Source organism: Lepidothrix coronata, unplaced genomic scaffold, assembly GCF_001604755.1.
Source record: "Lepidothrix coronata isolate B3197 unplaced genomic scaffold, Lepidothrix_coronata-1.0 Scaffold10, whole genome shotgun sequence".
NCBI lineage: Eukaryota > Metazoa > Chordata > Aves > Passeriformes > Pipridae > Lepidothrix > Lepidothrix coronata.
Window position 1 is genome coordinate 398,859 of NW_016690190.1, and position 17,461 is coordinate 416,319.

The following is a 17,461-nucleotide window of genomic DNA, read 5'->3' on the forward strand; positions in this document are numbered from 1 at the left end:
GTGCTGGAGATCTCAGAGTCTGGAGGAGTTCTTAGGCAAAAGCTTTCCAACGCGAAAAAAAAATTGGTTTGCTGTTTCTCCCCTCCAAAGTTAAGCCTCCTCATAACTACTCAGAACAACTGCCTGCAGTTGTGAACTCCTCTTCTATCAGGGAAAGCTAGATTATGCGTTTAAGGCTACCAAATTGCTTGATCACCAGCCACTTAATTGTAGGAGAGCGTAATTCATTTCTCACCCTCTCATGTCTACTCCAAGCCCAACTGGCTGCAGGGAGCAAGAGTGTTCCTGTTCCTGTGTTACTCTCTCCACTGAGCCATTAGGGTGGCCCTGGTAATATACTTTCAATAAATAGAAGGGAACAACAGGAGGTTCCTCTACCTTCAGGGGTATAAATATTTCTCAGAAATCAGAGACGGATGGGGAAGAAATTTTAGCAAACTCCTTTCCTTCTGCTGTAGCAATTCCACCACATTCTGTCATAAATTCTGGGATGGTCCCTTCCCAGAAGGGTCCGTTAAATAGGTAATGTCCAGGCAGAACGATGTAATACTGAAGCAGTGCATTAACAAAAGCAAATTTAATATTGCAAAGTGGTCTGTAAGCCCTGGAGCAAAATAATCTGGGTGAGGCTTTGATACACGATTGCCAATCTTTTTGTTTTCCAAGAGTATTTTTCCAGATAGGATGTGGGTTTATGGTTTGCTAGATTCCTGCCAGAAAGTGGTGTTTATATTTTGATCCACCTTAGATCAATTTAGAAAAATATACTAGACATGGGTACGTCTGATAGTTCTGCGTCATTAACCCTTCCAACTTTGCTGTTTAAACATATCTGTGCACTTTCCATGATATAATCTGTGTGGCCCACCATCTTTTCAGAATGCATCCCTGCTCATCAATGTTAATCTGAAAGCCTAAACTGTATAAATTCACCTTTAAAATCTCTCCACGCTTCAAAATTCCATTCTGTTAATCTGGAATTTGAGGTGGTCAAGCAGCATGGTGTTGAGTTTTAATGAGTGTTGTGGTGCATGAAGGTACAGCATTTTTTCTAAACAAGAAAGTCTCTTCCCACGTTTTCCTTGTACTATCGTAATTCTCATGGTGAAATAGCACTTTCTTTTGTCCTCTGAAGGACTGCAGAACCAGGAGAGCAAAATTAAAAGATCTGAAGGTGATTTCACAGCTGTGGCAGAAGAGGCATTGCAAAGATGTGCAAAGCTCTCAGTGGTTCTGAGATTTCTCTGAACTCGTGGAAACTTCACTGAAAGAGAGTAGAATAAGCCGAGTTACATTTATTTACCCACAACTTTCTCAAGGAGAACGTACCAATGAATGAAAATGTGCTGTGAGGTGGCTTGGGAAAAAGTAGTTCTAAGAATGAGTTCAAACAATGTCTAACCTTCTTCTTTGTTTAATGTGAATTACAGCCTTGCACTGATGTAGCACCTTTCACCTAAACCTGCAAAATCACTTTAGAGACTCTGGTAACTGCTGAGGTTACCATTATTTAGCAATTATTTAGCAGCACATTGCAACAGTTTGCAGTGGTTGCTTAGAGGGTGTGAATAACCCTATTTCCAATTTAAATTATTGGGAGGAATTACAGGAGACTGTGTAATTTTCAAACTGGAACTAGATCCAGGCACCAGGGCTTTATACCTGTCTTCTTTAAAAAGTCATAAAGGGCTTTTTATAACAACGTAGCCAAGATCTTGGTTTTGTGTTTCATCCCCAAATTGATGCCTTGAACAGTGTGCACTCCTACTTTGGAGGATTACTTCAGTGTGGTTCACTGCTTATTCACAATGAAAAAACAACATTGAATTAAAGTCCCTCTCTGCTGCCTCAGGTTAGCATTTTGCATTACATCAGCAGCTGTGGTAGCTGTGAGATCAAGCCTCAAAATTAATGTGAAATCTATCTTCCAGTTTTTGGAGACTGGATCTGGAATACCCATGTAACATTGAGAACAGTAAACTTGGGGCTTGTGAATTCTTTCACTCCTCTTTATCCTGACTTGCTAGTAATTTAATTAGTGCTAAACAGTCTGCGCACAGACTTGCAGAAGTTAAAAGACTGACTGACATAAGATTCACTTCCAGTGACTTTTCCTCTTTTGCACATGTGCTGGATGGAGCTATGCTGTATTTGGAAGTTGATCAATAATGATTGCACAACTCTAACCTCATTTAAACTATGATATAAACAGACATGATAGAAACGGATGCTACCAGTTTTTTTCCTACTTAAAAGTGAAGTCAGCTTTTTTTTTCTTTTCTGCCTTTTTTTCACCTCCTTTTTTTCCCCCCTTTGTGGTTCCAACAAAATTGTAACCTGGAAGAAAAGCAGTTGGACTTTGTGAAATCCCAATTCAGTGTAGCATTTGGCTTTAGTAAATGTGGAAGCCAAAAATAAACATCTGCTTGGCAACTTCACCAGACGTTAACTGTAAATGCAGATTTCATCTTTTCAGTGAATGTGGCATTCAGTGCTGGTTAACATCTATTAAGGAGAATGATCCCTAGTTGAGGCTGTAAAGCATTTTTTTCTTTTAATTACAGTTATGAACCTCTATTGCCTCGGGGAAATCCCCTACCCCAGTTCCTTTCCAGATATAATTTCTTATGCGCCAAAGCATGAACTTTTCTTGAAAGCTTGAAGGTAGTTGGATGGGATATTTGTGAGTTACTAGGCTTTGGAAAGGAGATGGTCTCCCATCAGTCTATGCCTGACAGCCCCAAAACTTCAACTGGGCCGGTTTTTTTTCTCTTTTCTTTAGTCATTCAGAATTAGATCATAAGCCTCTTTTTTGCAGGCAGAGTGATCAATATTTTTAAGTGTTAGGTATTGCATCTTTGGATATTCAGAAGGCTATGATGTTACATTTAGAAATGTATTAGAAAAAATGTAAGCAGTCCCATTCTTTTCTCCAGGAAGGTGAAGTCTGCACATGACAGGATGCCAGCCTTGGGCTCTGATCCTGACAGGCCACAACTGGAAACATCTTGTCAGATCTCTGCTTTTCAACAAATCCTTTGGACCCTCTGCTCCTACCAGGGCAAATTCATTTTACTGTGGATCAGAGAGGATTGAAGAGGGTACAGATTTGTGGTAACGTGCTGCATAGGTAGCATTGGGACAATGGGGAGGGGTGAGAAGGCACAACTTGAGGTAGCACTATGGGAAACACTTCATTGCTAGGGATGGTGATTTTCTGTAGGATCTTCCTTCTCAAACTGAACAATCCTACAACTTGGAACTTCAGTAATGCAGTGTAAAAAGCTTTTTATTTTGGGAAGTGAGAAGTTTCTTAGTAGATTTCTAACATGTATGACTTCAGGCCAGGATTCTCACCATTGAATGAAGAAAGGTCTGCCAGGTAAATTTGTCAGGGAATGCATGATGTAAATATGCCAGGTTTCATATACATAGCTGAGCATAGCAGGTACCAAACAATGAAGGGATGTAAACTTCTCAGTAAGGCAGTAGCTACTCAGGAAATGTGCTCACAAATCCTGTTAACAGGCACCGTATGCGGGGGTAAAGAGAGAAGTGGAGGAAGGGTGTTGTATGTGTTCCTCCTGGCACCCACTTTGTATATGTACAGTATAAATGTGTTCATCTGGTGCCTTCCTGTTCATTAAAACTTGATTCCACAGACATCTTTCTCTATGAATAAAGGGGAACTAGAGAGAATATATAATCCCCTGACCTAGTGTTCGTAATTAGTTAATTCCTCTTCTCCACTTGATGAATCGTCATTTATGATATGATAGCAGCAACTATGTCCAGAGAACCAGAAAAGGAAAATTAAACCCGAGATAATCGTACCTTGGTTCTCCAAGAGGCAGCAGCACATTGTGCCTCAGCTTATGCAAATAGAATTTTTACTTGAGACTTGGCACAAGAGTGAGTTTCTCTACAGGTAATGACATCAGCTGTATTTAGAAACATAAGCTATTTTATGTGGTACATTGTGAAGAGGGGAATGAAACAGAGTGATGCATAAAGATGTTTTCTTTATGCCTTTACCGTGCAGAGTGAGGCAGCTGTAAAAAATACCTTTACCTCGTACACGCAAATGAACCTGAAAGGTACATCATGGCACGTGCATCCTCACCCTTGATGTGTACAGCTGCTGTCTCACAACAACAATAACAGCATTTTGTGCCTGGTAACATCCATGATGTGAACAAACATGTGATGGAGCAGAGCAATGGGGAGATGCCCTGAGATTTAAATCAGCAGAGTCTCACTGGGTGCAGATGGCACCGGTTACCCCTTTGAGCAACTCCCCTGATTACTGCATAGTTTGCCAACATATCAAACAATAGAGTTGGGCTGCTGATAAATAATTAATAAGGATTTTGTTGCATGCTTGTCTCCCAGGCAGTATCACCATGGAGATGATCTGGCTTTTAGGATGTGAAAACTAACAATCTCCAAAACAATGGCATTGTGTCAACCTTACTCTTTCTCTGAAAGGGAGAGCTCTCAGAGATGTGTTAGCAGATTGCACAATGCCAGACACTAATTTTGCTTCCACTCACAGTGGCCTTTTGTCCAACCTTTTAGTGAGTGCATGAAATGTTTTCAATGACCATGCAGAAGCTTGTTCTTAGAATTACATGTCCTGCATCATGCTCTTTAGTACTGCATTTGGCCAGGAGTTGGAGTCTCAAGACAGCTTTTTTTTCCAGCAAATAGACACAGGAAAGATATAATCCTGTGGGAAGAGGCTTACAAGATGTCTGCATGAGAATACCTTTGCACAACCCTTTGGATGCTTCACTTCCCCATAGGAATATCTGTCCATGGCTCCTTCTTCCCACCTGGAAGGTCTAGAGGCCAGATAGACAGGTCTTTCCATTTTCTCCTTTGTGCAACCTCTGGAAGTGCCATTTCAATGCAACTGCATCAGTATCCCTCTCCTTATCATTTGATTGCAGCCACCTTAGGGACCACACAATTTCATAGCTTTGTTTCTTTTCCTCTTGTGTTGGTGATGTCTGGGGCAAGAGCCATAGGCAGAGACTCCCCTGGAAAAAACATAATATGGTGCCAGACTTTATTCTTTCTTGCTGGACTCTGTGGGGCTGGAGAAAGAACAATGTATCTTTTCTCTCCCCACCCCCAAACATCCTCTGCCTCCCTTTCTTCCCCCCTGGTTGATCCACCTATTCTTTACCTCCACACCCCGTTGGCACTTGGCACATTTCACTTCCCACCTCCCAGTCTCAAAGAAAGGAAGCAGAGCTGTGAAACCGGCTGGGCTCGCCCACTTCCCATTGCTGGGTGGGGATGGCCTCAGTCACAGCTTTGAGAAAGAAGAGGTTTATGTGAATTTAACCCTCCCCTCCCTCTTCACCTCCCACAAATAATTTTTAATAATTTTCTTTAAGCTGCTCTTCTGACATACCTTGCAGTGGCAGCAAGCTGGTTTCCCTTTCTCAGGGGTCTGATATTTTTTTGACTCTCCACAATCCTATTGCAAGAGCCTATTGGAATTTGCTCGAGCATGGGTGGTATGCACAGGCGCTGGAACCAGCTTAAAAGTCACAGTCCCCATGGTGGAAAAAAGAAGTTCGTATCTCACTACAGTCCTAAAAATAGCCTTGGTAGATAATAGGGAGTTGGAAGATTGTTTTCAATGGGACTGAATGTACTGCACGCAGAGGTTGCTGGGGAAGGTCAGTGGTTTGTGACATTCAGGTGGTCAGCCTCTGCTACAGCACTCGCCGACTTAAAAATCTGTGACTGCACTGTGGCTGCACTGTGGCTCGTTCTACCTTTGTTTATATTCACACATCTCGGCTGGAAATGAGGCAAACGTAGGTTCATTACATTAAAACAAACACATGAACCAACTTCCTGAAATGAAGTGAAACAGCTTTTTGCTTTGATGAACATACAGCATTTTTAGCTCATGCCATAAACGATGATGCCAGCAGTGACTCAGCAGACACGGAGATTTGATATGGAATTGGGCACCTACTGCCTGCCATGCCCTTTGCCAGCCGTTTAGACTTGGAGATATTTTTCTGTACGTGATGGTCTTGATCAGGCTCTGTAAAAATGAATGTCACCTGTTTTGCTCTGCTAAGCAGCCGAGAAGCTTGAAAAGAAGGAAAGACATTTCTCTCGCAGATAGGACTGAATGTACAGAAACCCTTGCAACCGTCATCTTTTTGAAGTATTTATAGTTCAATTCCAGTTATTTGTATGAAACAAAAGCAAAGAAGCATGAAGTGTGTTGGAAAATATTTTATAATCTCTCTACACCAGTTCAGAGAGTGACTATAAATTCTCTTTCCAGCAAATGGAGACAGGTAATTTATTGCAGCCTTGAAGAAAGCAGCTTATTTCTCCACGCTTCCTGCCCAGCAAACTTTGCAAGCTGACTCATGGAGGGATGGGAAGCCAAAAGCTGTGCTCCCTCTCTCCTATCTGCTTCTGGAAGGCAGAGCAGCAGTGGGGCAGGGCCTATGTTTGTGCAGAGCTGTTGGGAAATTCGTGGCAATATTAAAGGCTCACAACCTCCTGCTTTCTCTCCCCTCTACCATACATTTTGGGGAGGGTGTTGTCTCTACCTGCTTCTGAGCAGAGGTTGGTACCAGAACTGGCGATGCAGGCAGAGGTGGTTTCAGCCCATCTCTGATGGTCTTTCTCCCCCCCGACCCCATGTGTGGGACCATGCAGCCATCAGAGCTGCAGGAGAGATACTGAGGACTTTATTGGTGTGTACAGCCAGTATTGATTCCCAGAGGGACCATCACATGACCTAGTTTTGAGCTGTGACCTTGGTGCTTATGCATATATTTAACTTCACATGTGTGAGCTATCCCACAAAAGTCATTGGCCTGCTCACATGTGTGAAGTTAGGCATGTGCTAAAGTGTTTTGCCAGATTGAATACTGTGTCTATAGGGGCTTTGAGTGAACTTGAACCTATTTTGTTGGGGTTAGAGGCTTAAGATTTCATTATTAGGAATCTGATATGTTACACTCTCTGAGTGCAAGGTCTTGGAGTTATCTGAAATTCTCATTAAGACAAGAAGCTAGGAAAAATACAAATTCCTCCCCTAGTAAAGTTACTAAAAATACTATAATTAAATTATCTAAGTCTTAAACCCAGTAAAATATATTGAGAAAGTGTGGTAGAGGTATAAGTACAGTGTTTTGAGAGTACCAGAGGGACTAACAGCACTTTCTCTGCAGATCTTGAGCTGCAATATTTGGAGTAGTTAATGTAGCTGATGTAAAAAAGCATGTTGTGTTTGCCCTACTCTTGATTCATAGGCTGTGACCCTTAATAAATTTTGATGTTGCACACAGTGAAGCTGTTGCTTTCAGAGAAAGGAAAGTAAGCAGGCAAGAAAGAAAGAAAAGGACCTAAAGAATGAACAAACAAGTTCTTTCATAAGGTATTTCTCAATTGAGATTATTTGTTATTATGCTTATGTTATTCAGGTTCATCATGTAGCAATCCCACAAGTGGGGTTTTGAAAAATTGAGCCAGCTCTGTCTGGTGTTAAAAGCATAAGCCCACTTTGAAAACGTATTGGCTGGAATATGTTTCTGAGAAAAATACATTTAATGAAAAAAGTTACAATTTTGATATTTTAAAATACCTGCAAGAGAGGCTTGTTTTACAGTCTGATACCATAACATACAGGTAGGGGTCTTGTTTTGCTCAGAGAGATGAAAACAATGAAATATATATATAGAGAGAGATATTATAAATACCTCAAGTGTGCTCATGATTTGTAATGTTTTCGTGAAATACTGGGAAAACCCAACTGGACTGCTTTCTTGTTTGTGCTGTTTCTTTCACATCGGTAGCCATGAGCCTGAGTATCCCTGCTGACATGGTCTGGAGCAGACTGATGCAGGTGAAGGACACTTGGCTGGCAGAAATCCTTTTCTTAGAAGGGAAGAGCTGGAACAAACGCTGTCCTGCTGCTCCACTAATCCTGCTTTGGGATGCCACCTCTGACAGTGACAGCCTGCTGACAGCAATCACTCGCTGTTTGGCCTTTCAGACCAGGTCACCAGCAAGGCCGTGCACTCCTGGTAGCCTTTGAAATGTGGAGCCTGCCCACTTGGGGATCGTGGAGGCCACCAGGCAGATGCCAAGGGATAAAAAGTATTTATTGCAATGCCTTAGAACCTTTTGCTTTCATGAGGCTCTTTTTGAGGAGAAAACCAGCAACTGAACGTGGGGAAAGGTAAATCACCCTTTAATAACCAGATGGTTTGTTGAGCTTCCACGGTGTGTTGCACAGTTTGGAAGGAAGAGGCAGACAGCGAATGCTGTCACTGCTATCCTCGTTTCCTTCAGGAGTCACATCAGCTTTCTGTTCCGATTTCCTCATCTCCTAGAAGTGGATGAATAGTGGTGTTTCACCACTTGCCTACCAAGGTTTAATTAATAAATGGTTGCACTCTGTTTTGAGCATGCTCACGTGCTGTGCAAATGGACAGTGATACTGTTTCATTAGTATATGCAAGTAAACCTCGCTTACTTATGGAGTGCTTATACTGATACTGTACAAGGGGCATTCCCTCCTCCACAGCACTCTTGCTATTTGTCAGGATTGCAGGGGATGGTCTGACTGTGGGCAGGTGGATGCTTACAGCTGCCCTGGCTCCATTTACACCACTGGAGTTAAGATATTTCATGCCTGCCAGTTGTCTTTCCTTGTTTCCAGGTGCTAGTCACTGTGAGCTGAAGGAGCTGAGGAAGAGAAAGTCTTGAATGTTAAAACCCAAGAGATGTGTTCAGCTTGAATTCTTTCCTTATATTTCCTTGCAGCCTGGATGTCACTGACAAAATCCCAAGTACTTTGACTGGGCTGTTGAATTGTACCCATGCAACTGGGAAGTGATGCTTTCAGGAGGTTAAGTACTATCTTCAAAATTCAGTTAAACTTTTAGGAATAGCTGTTATGAATTAAGGCTCCTAGGTGCCTTTTAACCACTTTTCAGCATGGACTGTGGGACTCTAAACTCTCTGGTCCTATTGAAAAATATGTTCCCAGGCAACACATCTGTTTGCATTAGAATATTAATCCAAACATATATTTACAAAGTGCTACCACGCTTTTCAATCACATTTGCACTTCTGTATCTAAAAATGTTTTCCTTTATACAGTTATTCAGTAATTATATGTAGATGTACAGAAGTCCTGCCTGTGAAGCACAGAGTCAAGTTAGTAGGAGATTGGCATGTCCTCTGGGCTGCCTTATTACTTTACCAGCCCTGAATGGGGAAGAATTTGCTCCTCGTTGTATAGACAATGAAACCCTTCTTAAATTCTTCCTCAGAGCCAAGTACAAGACTGTCTTTTAATAAAAAATGTGTTTTTACCCATGTCTATATTTATTTCTTGCAGGAATGCACATGCTGCTCCAAGAGCCACCCACATCCTTCTGTAGACAGGGTGTATTTGCATTTGCAGTCGGTCCCAGTGCAAACGTGGGAAGGGGGAAAAAATCTAGTGTCATCTTTATAGTTGGTTGCCTTTTCAATCTGAAAAATTACTTGGAGATTATCTTGGGCACTCATTCAATTAAGATCTGTTGTATTACCTTTTCTAGAATTATGTGCCATGTAAATAAGACCGTAGTTATATTGTTACTGTTAAAATCTTTATCCCAAATATTTGGGTCAAGAGGAAGAATAGAATTGTTTTGGTTTTAATTTGCAAATCGATTTGTCCATTGACTTCTTTATGTACTGCTGTCTCAAAGTAGGGGAGCACATGAGCATGAGCTTGATTTTAAGCACATGCTGCAAGCTTTGGGAATTCAAGGGGATGGGGCATGTGCATAATGCTTTTTTGAACAATGTTGCTTTTCGGCGTTGAAGTCTTTGTAGGAAACCTGATCCTTTAAACTGGCTCCTGTTTGTGTACATTTCAGTCTTATAATATTTTAAGTTTTCCCCTTGTTTCTTCAATATCCTGGATGCTACATCATATAATGAGAACAATACTGGTCATGCCACTTGCAATTACTGAAGTAGGCAGTGAAAGTTTCTTTTCTGGAGGAACTGGGAAAATCACATAAATCACAGATTTACAGATGTTTTCCCAGGAGAAGTCCACAGTAGTTGGCTGCAAAGAATGACACAATTTTGGTTTACCCATAAAAGGGTGGTCATCTCAGCAGGTCAGTGATGTTTTTCAAAGACGTATTGTTGATTTTAAGCTAGTTGGTAATTTATTCCTTGAACTCTGGCTTACAAAAATAAAGCAGGGTAAATAGTGAGTATAATAAAGGCCATGCTACCATTCAGTATGCACAATGCCCTCACCTTCCCTCTCCCACAAGCTTCTCTGCATTGTTGGCTTCTGCATTTCTCCTAGGGCATGAGATGACCTCCGCGATTACTTATGGTGGTGTTCAGATAAGCCCTTTTTTCACAGGCAGCACACATACACACACTCACAAGGACTGTTATAATTTGAATTTATATTGCAAGTTTAGCTATCACTTCCTTTGTTCCCACCCTGCCTTTTGGAAAGATACCGAGTCACACGATATGCTTGTAAAAAAGGTTGCTGATTGAGGAAGGATGCAGGAAGGATATGGTTTTGCAGCGATTTCATAAGTGCTGATCTGAAAGTCTTGGGTTTATATGAGGACGAGTTTAGATGTGAATTTCAAAGATTTATTTCTTCTGATTTTTGAATAAGTCATAATTCCTAAACAGTTTGCCTGCTTTTAGAGAACTATGGACTAACCTGTGTTAATGGGATCCTCTATGTATTAACATGGACAAATACCAATACGTAATCAGCACCCTGGATTCCCTCCCTCTGTTTCTTCAGAGATCTCAACCTTGTTTCTGAGAAATTGTCTCCAAAGCTTCTGCTTGAAATTTTCAGATGCAGTCATGTCTTAGCAAATGTACTGCTCATCGAAATCTCTTGGGAATTTTGCCATTTGCCTCAGAAGGAGAGTACTTAGGCTGGCACAGAGATCCTTCCCAGAAGTGCTGTGTTCCCCCTCAGTGAAGTCTTAAGACCTGAAGACTCTAAAACTTCATGTCACCCATTACTGTAATGAGAGTGTATTTATTGCTATAAAATGAGGGAGCTGGGGCATGGAGGTTTGTGTTTGAAAACTTTGTTTTGGTCATTCCATTCTGCCAACATCTAACATCTGTATTTTATTTTTTGAACTCTTCTTAATGGATTAGATGCATCTGTTCAGTTCTAAGAATAATGCTTGATTTCCTGAATTTATAGGTTGCAATAAAATCCATTCGTAAGGACAAAATTAAGGATGAACAAGATATGGTTCACATCAGACGGGAGATTGAGATCATGTCATCCCTCAACCACCCTCATATCATCACCATATATGAAGGTTAGTGAATGTCATTTTCCTCTCTGAGTGCTCTGTTACGTTCTTGCAGACCTGATGTTCATGTTTCTTGAGATGGTGCACCAAACAAACTCCTACTCCTAGTGTAACCCATCCCTTACCAACGAGACTGCTTTGAGCACTACCTTCCCTCTGAGCTACCAGTGTTTCACAGGTGCATAACCCTTTGCTTGGAAGAGCTTCTTTCTGTGTGAATTAAACACTGCGTCCATGGCAGGTGGGTAATTGTGGCATGTATCACCTCATCTCCTTGCTCTCATTGGACAGTTCAGTTTCATTTCATCCTCACTCTTGAACCAGCCTGATGTCTGTTTCTGTTCCCAGCCCCTAAACCAGTCCTTGTATGCTTTATTTTCCCTGGACTGCACAAGGCTGATCTTATCTGCTCTAGGACTTTGGTCCTCCCTTACTTGCCAGTTGTCGTTGCTGCTTTTCCCCCTGAATCCCAGCATCCATTTCCTATCCACCTTCTCACACTTTCCTGTCAGTCTGGTCGCTGGCTTATCATTCCTGTTTCCTTATCCTGCCTTCCCCCTCTAACTCCTTTCTTCCTAGGACACAGCTGGGAAGCCTGCTAATTCCTGCCTCCCGGAGCTGCTCCCTAGTCTTATAGCAAGGAACAGGAAGCCAGGGGCATTCCTCCCTGATTTGCCAGTTTGTTTGTTTATATATTCATAAAGTGTCACTCTGTAGTAAAATCTCCTCCTCCTTCCTTCCTTCCTTCCTTCCTTTCTTTCTTCCTCAAGTAACATCCCAGCACTAGCTGAGAGATTCGGGCTGGGTACGTGCTAAAAGACACCGACCCAAAGGTCTGTTGCTGCGAGGAGGGTGGCTGCGTGGTGAACCCAGGTTGTAGATTCCAGAGGTTCAGAGGGACCTGGGTCGGGCGGCCTTGTCCCTGGGAATCACATCTTCCCGTGTGTGCAGAGCAGGCAGCTTGAATTTAGCCCTACATGTTTACACAGACGTGAGGTAAATGCACAAGGTGATGATATGTGTATGGCAGCTCTGCTCGGAGAGTTGAGACAACTGATTAAAACAAGGGCTGTCTTGGCGTACTGTTACAGTATCGCATATTGAGTTATTCAAAAGCATGTTCTGGTACTTGAAAAGAGATGAGTATCTGTCTTTTTATTGAATAAACTCATAAAAGGATCTGGGAACAGAAAAGGGGAGGGATGCTGTGTCAGCATGTGGGTTGCAAATGGAACAAAAGTTACTTCAAATGTGGACGGGAACTTGGAAAGAAAAAAGATTAAGCATGCTGTGGTCCTTTGACCAATTGCCCTTCTCATCCTTACTTTAAATAGTTTTTACTGAGTTAAAACATTTGTAAAAGTTAAAAAGATTACAGCATTTTTAGGAAGCAGACAATAAAGTCCTGTGAGAGCAAAACTTCCTCCTCTGGCCCTGCGGGAGGGAGGAGCAGTGCTTCTGCAGCAGACCCAGTCAAGCTCCACGATAGAGAGTTCATCCTGTCTGCAGGAGGATGAGCACCTATGTCAGGTGATGGTTTATTTTCCGAGCAGTCAGTCAGTACTTGGCCTTTAGCAACCAATGCTGTAACTTAGATGTGGTAGCACTGGGAAATGTGGTGTTGTGCAACTGAACCCACAGGACCAGTCACATACTGCCCAGAGGTAAGGATGTGAGCTCAGGGATCCTTATATACGTGCTTCATTATAAGCTGAAGGGTACTTGTAGTGAAGTTAAGGGACTACATCTAGGACTGAAGTATTTGTAGCCTCTTGAAGCTGGATTTTAAACACATGTTCCTCTTGAGTGATGCATAAAGAGTGATAATATTGCTATCCCCTGACACAAAATGATGAAGTCAGTAAATCCTGAGACATGGGCTTAATCTCGCCAAATTTAAGTGATCCATCATTTATGCAGTTGGTGTATGCTACAAGTCTGAAGAGTCCCTCTCTAGTCAAGAGGGATCAGCGTCTTCACAGATGCTGGCTTCCTCCTGGGAGATGTTTTTTCAGATAGGTGGGATAAATGACATATTGGAGGCTCCTGTTGGTTATAGATGGAGTCTAGCTGGCTAACTTAGATCAGATGCTTAACTTTTAAATTGAAGCCACCCCAGAGATATTTTTCTCCTCTCTCACAAATTGTTACTGTAGGTTTTCAGACTGCCACTGCAAGTCTGACAGTGCTTTCAGTAGGTGCACAGATACACCTACCATGGACAATGCTGTATGTTCCTGTAATATCTTTGGAAGTTCTTTGTATTGCATTTACAAACATGTGTTTTCTTTAAGTAGCATCCCTGTTTAGGTATCCTTTTGACCTTCCTGCTTAGAAGCAATTAACCTCTGAATTTGTCAACTTGATTTAAACACAAGCTTATCTTTTTTTTTTTTTGATACCAAGCTAATTCAGATATGTGGAGACAAAGCTTTCCAGTTTAGAGATCTTTTTTGTAATCTAATCAAAAGACATGTACCTTCCCTCTTAATGTGAGGGCAGATGTACCGTTGTGACTCCAAAGAAATTCCATTCTCTCAGCAGGACTGTAATTGGCAATCTGTTGAGTATGGCTGTGAGGGAAGTGCTCTTTCAAGTGACTTTAAACTCCTTGAAAGGGAGTGGATACATGAAGTTGGCTTTGCTGGCAGTGTTCTGATTTCAGCATATAAATTTTAATTTGTAGAATAATGTCTCTGTCCATTCATCTGTCTGTCTCTCCCCTGACCCCCCCCTTCCCCTGCCCTATTTCTTTCTTGCCTTGAAAACTCCAGGATTTTATAATAAAGCCTTTAAGAGCTAACATATTTTTCCAGGGGTAGCCTGAGTGCAAAATCTATCTCATCTGGCAGTACTTTATAAAAGTTAAACCAGGGAAAGAACATCAGACCCAATTCTGCAAACATTTAAACACATGTTAGGCCAATCATGAGGGTGAAGTTAGGCTTGCTACATTCAGGAGTGAGTCCTTGTAGTGTGAACTACAGTTGTGTACATGACTGTTTCTGTGCTGAAAAAGTTGTCCTTGGTCAGCATAAGCATACAGAGAAGTCTTGGCCATTTGCTATATGCACTTAAAAATGAACAGCTAACATGATTGTAGAAATAGTTTAATAAAGATATTCCCTGAAGAATGAATAAATATTAGGGTCACATTTTGGTGCCGATGGCATTAGCGTAAACGAGTAACTGAAGAAAAGCACGTGCTGAAGTGCTTCGCTGGGTTGGGGCCAGAATGCTTATAATGGTGCTGGACCCTTTGCATCCACAAGGCACAAAATACGTATTTCCTGAGTAAGATGTGCTTCTTACTTTTTTTATTTTTAGGTTGCGTTTTTGTTACTCTTAAGAAAAAGCACAGAGATTCTCTGTCACGTGTGTCTGCCAGTCCACAATGGCTTTAGCTAAGTTGCATGCTTTGGTTAGTCAGGAAAACTGGTTTAGCTCTTCTATACTTTCAAATCCCAAAGGCAGTAGAAGAAGATCTGACAGTGTGTAATGGCAGTGGCAAAATATTCCAGGATACTCATCTTACTTGCCAAATACTTGTTCAGTCTCACATTTTGTGCCAGATTTCATGCAAGAAAAACACACACTTGATATTTCAGACACACATAGGCCTGTCTCCAGTGTGGGGCTTCTTGAATTGTGTCAGTCAAGTCACCGTGTCATCAGCAAAAACATCTGCATTGCCAAAAATCTGCCTGGGTGGCAGCTGGCAAGGTGTGTGACATGAACCATTGCTGAGGAGCTGCATCCCCTGCAGCAGCACTGGCTCAGTCCAGTGTCCCCCACCATCGGCTGCAACACACACCTCTGGAGGGACAGGCAGCCAGGGACCGGAGTGGCAGCTCACGCCACTGTCGGGTTCGTGCAGGGGCAGAACGGTTATGTGTCTCAGGCTGACAGTTCTGGGGAGAAAATACCAGCCTCTATCCCAGCCCTGCTATCTCCTGGCTTTCAGACATAATCAAAACAAACTTTGGTGCCTAATGACCCCACCCCTTCTGTGTGCAAAACACCTGAAAAAGTCAAAAGTCCCTTAAAACATTACATGGATGACTGGGCTGTAATCAAGAAGGATGGAAGGTGGAAAGCTGAAGTGATTCTATTTTTTTTTGTTTGGCCGAGAGAAAGTACTTCAGCAGTGATACTATTTAACCACATTTCTAATTGATTTCCTCTAATTATGTAGGCTTTTGACCTTCGAGTGCTTTATTCCCTTTGTTTTCAGTTGATAACATCCAAGAACATAAAGTAATATTTCAAGTGTCTGGCGATAGTAATGAAACAAGAACAAATAAACTTAACTCTTTAGTTACCATACCCCAGCTTTATGAATTTCCTGTCATTCAGGGTGATTGCCTAAACTGCGCTTTGTCAGACATGACATAAACTCAAATGTGGGAGATCACTGACAGGTCCAATTCAGATGTCAAAATGATTGCAAGCAGTGATGAAATTTATTTCTATATTCCCATTTACACAATCGTCCCACTGCAATGTAAATATTTGCTTGTCTGAAGTTCCTTGGCACTTTTAATCATAATTTAAAAAAAGGGGAATTAGCTCTTGTGTTCTTTGCTGAAACAAAAGACAATTAGCGTAACATTATTGTGGCCAAATTAGCAACTGTCACTTTTCCTTCCTTTTCAAAGAGTAAACCGTCACAATCTGCATATCCTCAGTCTCGCTCTCTAAGAAACTACCTCACCAAGGATAATGGTTCTCATTCTGATTTAATCTTCTCACTGGGGAGTAAATTATAGCATGCTGTCTGATTTAAAAAGATTATTGCAGGATCTTAACTACATTCCTTTAATTTAAAAAGAGGTGCAATTTGGCTGAATAGGTCCATAATTCAGGAAAATGATTTAATACAAGCTTAGCATTAAAACATCTACTATACATCTTGCTATCTTCAATTATAATTAAGCATATGTGTAAATTTATGTGTATGCATACAAGTGGTTTTCTCATTGGACCTTGGATATTTTCATGACTGCTGTATGCTCTATTAAAAAACAGTAATAAAATAATACTCCTACAAAAAAAAAAAAAAGCCAAATAAAAAGCATGCCAAGGGGCTCTAAAGCTTTCAAAGCAGTCAAGAACATGGAAGTTGCATCAGGCTGAATTTCTAAGGTAAAAGACCGTTTTCAGTACTCACATGTCTTTTTGAAGAATAATTCAAGCCTTATTACACAAGGGAGGTAATTGGGTCATACATGACTTTTCTGAATGAAAAGGTTATTCTAGTCTGCATCTCCAAAATTAAAAACAAACTCACTTGTTCTTTTGATTTGGCTGACCTTTAATAAAAGAGCATTTTGTAGCAGTGGAAAGGTACTTCTGTCTGCGGCTGTTAGGAGAGTAATAAAAATACCGCTGAATGGAAAGACACCAGATGGAAGGAATGTCAACATACTGGAACTAATTTAGGAGATTGCTCTGATAGAGAGCAAAGGCATGAGGAGAATTCAAATGGTTCCAGTGCAAAGAGATTGGCCGCCCCTCTTAAACTAACAAACTAAAATCCTTACCCCAGGGTTACATGTAAACCAAATGGAATCAGCCCATGAGGAGGTAGTCCATTAAGGGAGGGGGGGAATGCACCCCCCCTCCCATTGTCGGCACTCGCTCTAACTTTAGTATCCTATAAGCTTGGAGGAAGGGCAAAAACCTTCCGCTTTGTTTTGCTTTTTAAATTTGGTAGTAAATCCAAAATGAACTGTCCTAATAGAGAAGTGTACAATGTACCGTTGAATCTTTCTGACCAGTGTTTGCACAACCATGCTCATGTGGGCTTTCAACAATTTTAGGGTGAAGTGCATCTTAGCATTTAAGAAGGATAGCGAGTATGTCCCGTGAATTTAAGAGGAGGTGACTTCAGTGCAGCTAAAGGGAAGAATTTGGCAGTAGGGTTGAAAAGAAGAGTGCTGATGAGCAAGAGATCCCAACACAACCAGCGCTATTCAGAAAATGGGAAGCTGTAGATAGGAGCTGAGTTCATAATTTCACAGCCTCTAAATATAAATAAGTGGAGACATTATATCCAAGAATTAATGCTGTAGTAGAACAAAAACCTG

The 17,461-nt window shown here is 41.4% G+C and overlaps 1 protein-coding gene across 1 annotated transcript in view; it reads left to right on the top strand.

Moving 5' to 3' along the window:
• Positions 1 to 17,461, top strand: part of NUAK1 (NUAK family kinase 1) — a 48,369-nt gene that overhangs the window by 12,379 nt on the left and 18,529 nt on the right. The window contains exon 2 of the mRNA XM_017804878.1: positions 11,258 to 11,378. Within this exon, the coding sequence (XP_017660367.1) occupies positions 11,258 to 11,378 (121 nt within the window). The remainder of the gene's footprint in view (positions 1 to 11,257; positions 11,379 to 17,461) is intronic.